A 6,000-nucleotide genomic window follows, 5' to 3' on the forward strand; every position below is an offset into this window, starting at 1 on the left:
AGATTAGAATATATGTATATAATTATACATGATGGTCATTGAAAGAATAGAAAAAGCAACTATAGTCACCATTGGCTTTGAAACCGAGGAGTGAACTATGTGTATGGTAGTTGTATCTACTGCATGTTCAGCTGTGTGATGTACAGTGTCATTGTGAAAGAGAATATATAGTAGTTACAATACTTATATAATAGGTTAAATGAAATAATTAATTCAATTACTATCATTGTCATTTTCATGCATTTGTTTTTAAGCTAAAATGGGTAGGATGATTGACTTGATTTCTAGTTTTTGTTACATTTTTTGTGCTGGTTATTAAGGTTTTATGTACATGATATTTAATAAGGATTTATCTTATTATTATTTTTTTTGGATTTCTACGTTTATTTTGGAATTGTAGGCCATGCAATTGTCGGATGTTACTGAGAGATGGATCTTGTTTACGAGGTTTGGACTCTAGTTTAATTTTTTGTAGTCATGATTTGCATGTTTGATTTGATCATTAATGGAATTTATTTTTTTTATCTGAACTTTAGTTATCGGATCATGGTTGTCTTCAGGAAAACGAAATACCAAGAGTTGGAATGCGGTTTGCGCAGTCGTACATGGCTCATGAATTCTATGTTACCTACGCAAAGAAAGTAGGATTTACAACTAAGATAAGGATGACAACATGTGACAATATCACAAAGAAATCCGTTAACCAAGCTATCCACTGTAATCGGGACGGGTTTCGCAGGTCTCGTATCAAAGCACCAATGCGAAAGAATATGATTTCAGCCGCTAGGTGCAAGGCAAGGATATATGTGAAGTTTGATAAGGAGAAGCAAGAGTGGATTTTCTTCAAGGTTGAGTTGAGGCACTCGTACCCATGTTCAGCGAGAAAGGCAGTGCACTACCATGAGTATAGAGAGCTGACCATGCATGCAAAGTGCATGATCAAGGATAATGATGTGGCTGGAATTCGACCAAACAAGACATTCCTAGTTTTGGCAAACGAGGTTGGAGGCCCGTCTAATCTAGGATTCTCAGAAAAGAATTTAAGAAACTATATTACAGCAAGTCTCCAAACCAGCAACGTGAATGCGGATGTTAGGGAGATGATGAGCTACTTCATGAGAATGAAGGACATTAATCCGAACTTCTTCTATGCGGTGAATTTTGACGAGGAGTGTAAATTTAGGAGTATAGTATGGTTGGATGCAAGGTTTAGGGCGTCGTATGAATATTATGGAGACATCGTGTCATTTGATAGCATGCACAATATAAACAGGTATGAAGTAGTTATGTTGGTGTTTTTTCTATTTTTATTTGTACGGTCGTGAGTAAAATTTCTTATATGTGGTAAGGGTCGATACCATGGAGATTGCCGGCTTGAAGCAAGCTATGGTTATCTTATTATTCTTAGTCAGGATATCAATAATAATTCTTAGTTTTATTTGTAAAAAGTAAAAGAACATGAAATAAATGATACTTGTGATTCAGTGATGAGGAATAGGTTGAGGTTCCGGAGATACTCTGTCTTCTGAATCGCTACTCTCCTACTGTCTTCTTCTCCAAACGCGCATGGCTCTTTCTATGGCAGGCTTTATGTTGGTGGATCACCGTTGTCAATGGCTACCATCCGTCCTCTCAGTGAAAACATGTCCTCTACGGCTTTTCGCATGGCTAATCATTTGTCGGTTCTCACTTGTGTTAGAATAAGATCCATTGATCCTTTTGCACACTGTCATTGTGCCCAACAGTCGCGAGTTTGAAGCTCGTCACAGTCATCCCTTCCCATATCCTACTCGGAATACCACAAACAAGGTTTAGAATTTTCGAATCTCAGGAATGCTACCAAGTGATTCTAGCCTCTACCACGAAGGTTCAGATCTCACGAGTTTGAGTGCTCTGTTGTCAGGATTTGCAGGTCAAAACTCGTGGATTAGAAACCCAAGAGATACACACTCAAGCTGTCACCCAATGACTACGTTGAGCTCGTGTAGAATGGAAGTGGTTGTCAGGCACGCGTTCATAAGTTGGGGGATGATGATGAGTGTCACGGATCATCACATTCTCCATGTTGAAATACGAGTGAGTATCTTAGAATAGAAACAGACGTGATTGAATAGAAAACAGTAGTAATTGCCTTAATCCATGGAAACGCAGCAGAGCTCCTCACCCCCACATATGGGGTTTAGAGATTCATACTGTAGAAGATACAATAGGATTTGTCAAAAATGTCATAAGTTACAAAATAAATCTCTAAAAGTAATTTTTATACTAAACTGGTAACCTAGGTTTACAGAAAATGAGTAACTAGATGCAGAGAATGCAGAAATCAACTTTCGGGGCCCACTTGGTGAGTGTTTGGGCTGAGCTTCCTATTTTTCACGTGCATGTGCCGTTTCTGGAGTTAAACGCCAGCTTGGATGCCAGTTTGGGCGTTTAACTCCAGCTTTGGTGCCAGTTCTGGCATTTTACGCCAGAAAAGAGTCTCTAGTGGCGTTTGAACGCCAGTTTTGGCCATCAAATCTCGGACAAAGTATAAAATATTATACATTGCTGGAAAGCCCAAGATGTCTACTTTCCAACGCAATTGAGAGCGTGCCAATTGGGCTTCTGTAGCTCCAGAAAATCTACTTCGAGTGCAGGGAGGTCAGAATCCAATAACATCTGCAGTTCTTTCTCAGCCTTTGAATAAGATTTTTGCTCAGGTCTCTCAATTTCAGCCAGAAAATGTCTGAAATCACAGAAAAACACACAAACTCATAGTAAAGTCTAGAAATGTAAATTTTGCATAAAAACTAATAAAAATATGCAAAAAAGTGACTAAAACATACTAGAAACTACCTAAAAACAATGCTAAAAAGCGTATAAATTATCCGCTCATCAGAACTCTCGGACGGTGGAGTCATTTGAGGATAACTGGTCTGAATTTATAGCTGAGTACAACTTACATAACAACACATGGCTGTCAGGTCTGTTAGTGTAAAATTCTTTTACGCGCTTTAATTGACAATTATCTGGTAGCTGGCTTTATCTGTTTTGTAGTAATAAGTTCAGTTTAAGGTTTCTCTGCTAAGAATGATTTTTTTTTGTAGACCTTTTATGATGACCGACGCATGTGGGTCCCCATAAACTTCAAGGGTGAATTTTGGGCTGCCATGAGGAGTACGCAAGGAGTGAGAGTATGCACGCATTCTACGGTGGATTCTTACATAGTAGGTCTAGCTTGGTCCAATTTGTTCACAAATATGACCATGTGCTTGGAATTAAGGAGGAAAAGGATTTAGAGGATGATACAGCAGACTCGATCGGGGTTATCCCTTGTGCAACAAGCTTGCCTATGGAAAGACAATTTCAGTAGGAGTGCACTACCAGCATGTTTAGAGATGTTCAAACTGAGTTTGTGAAGAATGCTGACTACATAGTCTCTGTAGTTGCTGAAGAAGGCCCATCGGTATTCATGAAGGTGGAAGAGGAAAAATTAGTCAACGATACTATTCTCTGCGTTCTATACAACGTCCACTTTGACCGTTCCACACAGGAGGTTCGTTGTGAGTGCAATCTTTTTTAAAGTTCAGGTGTGTTATGTTATCACTGTCTTACAGATTTCCATTTGTATAAAGTGTATAAAATACCTACCTGTTATGTTCTCCTTCGATGGAGCAAGAACACAAAGCGCAAGCATACTTATGTCAAGAGTGGTCACGATGTCAGTCGGGTGGATGAGAGTCATACTGCATTTAGAGGATTATGTTCACACTTCTACAATGTTGCTCAAGATTTCATCAATGATGACGACGAAACAGCATTACTGCATGCTGCTCTGGAAGAAACAAGGGCCAAGCTGACCACGCACCGTGCCAAGAAGAGGTCCGAGAGCGTGGCGAACACCCACACCAGCATTGGCTCACAAAGTTCAAACGTTGTCAGTGTAGTCAACATCCAAGGCCCATCGAAGGTCACCACAAAGGGTGAGACAAAGAATAAGAGGCTCGGTGCTGCCCTAGAGAAGTCCTTCAAGAAATCTGCTCGAAGGAAAACAAGAATGCCTCCCTGGTACATGTTTGTATCAATCTCGACCTTGCACGTTTATTTCGTATAGTACTATGCAAGAAGTTAATTGTTGTCATTTTTTGTATTGTTTAGCAGTTGGTTCATCTGGAGGCATCTAAAGATGTAAACTTTGGTGCTGTTGTTGGCCGGAATGAGCCCCAACAAGTTGGTGGCTTCATGTTTTTGTTAAGCTCCTTTGACAAAAGTTAGAATATGTTGGACATGGGTAGGCTTGCATTTATTTTTAATCTCCATGTATATAGGGTTTCGATTGGTATTCATTTATTATCAAGATTAGATGAAGAGGGTGGTTTTATGTTATAAATATATAGTTTTATGGTTTGTATGCAGTTGTTGCAAGAGTCTATACTTGATTAATTTCAATGAACTATTTGACTTTGGCCGAAATGAACCATTTTACTTTATTAATTTCAATGAACTGAATGCATAATGATTATACATGATGGTTATTCTTTATCTTACAAGTAAGGTTATTAAATTTGTAACAAATTACTTCATGTTATATGATGCGCCTAAGACAAGTACCGGTTAGGAATTTCACACAAAAAGAGTTCGTCAATAGTATAGTTCCCAACCGATGACCAATCCTCGGATCAAATTTAAAAAGAGGGATTTGGTTGTCACAAGTTCAACCCCAATACAAGTTAACCTAAGTATTCAAATCTCGGGTCGTCTCACAAAGAATGGGCAAACATGTGCATTAACATTGGTTAGAAATTCGGGGTTGTAAATCATGATCACAAAATTAGACTACTAAAATTATCGTGCAAGGAAACTTAAAATGCAAGAAACTAAATCAAGTAACCAAACCAAGAGAACATATAATCTACTTCTACTTTTGAATTAAGCAATGAACTAAGGCTAGAACTAAACAAGTGAGATTTTGGGTTTTCAAATGTGAATAATAAAAAGAACTCTTGGGTAAGCATGGGAATTGAGGTCTCCATCCTTGTCTACAACCATGATTTGCTAATTATGAGAAACCAAACTCACTAAGTCTACCTCCAAGAACTTTAAGTACATAACATCTACTCCTAGGTTCGAGGTACGTCAAGTGGCTTGATCAAATTCAACCTATAAGTCCCAACCAATCTACTAATTAGATTAGTAGTGAGTTGGTGTCAATGAGTGCCAACTTGACCACTAAGGGTTCTCCAATCAACAATCCAATGAGATCCAATGACTCAAGGTCACCAAATTCTCATAGCTTAGACCAAGAGTAAAGACAACTACTCCATAATCAAAGGAAATATTTCATCAAACACATGGAATGCACTAACAAAAGACATATTCAATTTGCAATTAAATTAGAAATTATGAGGACCCACTAACAATTATCTATAAAGAACAACTCAAATAACACTAATGATTATAGACAACATCAATGTACTCATAGAATTCAATATCCATAACATTCATGAAATGGTAGAAAATTGGAAAATGATAAGATAACATAATTCAACACAAGATCTAAGTAAAATTATAATAGAGAATTCAACTTAAGTAATCATAACTAGCAATTAACAAAATCCAATCCAGAAATTCAATAATGGGAGATCAAATTCAAAATAGATCTAGAGAGGAATAAGGGTTTCTCTCTCTAGAAGAACAAGAACAAAAAAAAACTAGCAAAAAGAGTGTCTAAGTGTGTAATGAGTGATCCCCCATTTCCCCCTACAGTCCTTGGATCTTTTTCCTTCAGAGTGTACTTGGAATTGGGCCTGAAAAGCCTCAGAAATCGCCAGCCATGATTTCTTTAATGAGGTCACGTGCTGGTCACGACGCGTACGCGCAAAAGTGCGCGTGCGCGTCGATTGGCTCCTCAATCCACACGTAAGCGCATGGTGCACGCGCGTCGGTAATGATTCTCCAATGCACGCAAAAGCGCCAGTTGTGCGCACCGGTTCCCATCAGCATGCATCCACGCGTACGCGC

The 6,000-nt window shown here is 38.5% G+C and overlaps 1 protein-coding gene across 1 annotated transcript; it reads left to right on the forward strand.

Annotated features, from left to right (window-relative positions):
• Positions 1-429: 429 nt before the first annotated feature.
• Positions 430-3,352, forward strand: LOC140181862 (protein FAR1-RELATED SEQUENCE 5-like). The gene is made up of 3 exons (XM_072227453.1): positions 430-447; positions 537-1,273; positions 3,211-3,352. The coding sequence occupies exons 1-3, from the start codon at positions 430-432 to the stop codon at positions 3,350-3,352; spliced, it is 897 nt and encodes a 298-aa protein (XP_072083554.1).
• The last annotated feature ends 2,648 nt before the right edge of the window (positions 3,353-6,000 follow it).

This window comes from Arachis hypogaea, chromosome 1 (assembly GCF_003086295.3).
Source record: "Arachis hypogaea cultivar Tifrunner chromosome 1, arahy.Tifrunner.gnm2.J5K5, whole genome shotgun sequence".
NCBI lineage: Eukaryota > Viridiplantae > Streptophyta > Magnoliopsida > Fabales > Fabaceae > Arachis > Arachis hypogaea.

Bases quoted from the DNA above. Each gene is read 5' to 3' on its own strand.
- LOC140181862 (XM_072227453.1), top strand. The intron at 1,274-3,210 runs GTATGAAGTAGT...CTTACATAGTAG, and splicing joins AGCATGCACAATATAAACAG to GTCTAGCTTGGTCCAATTTG.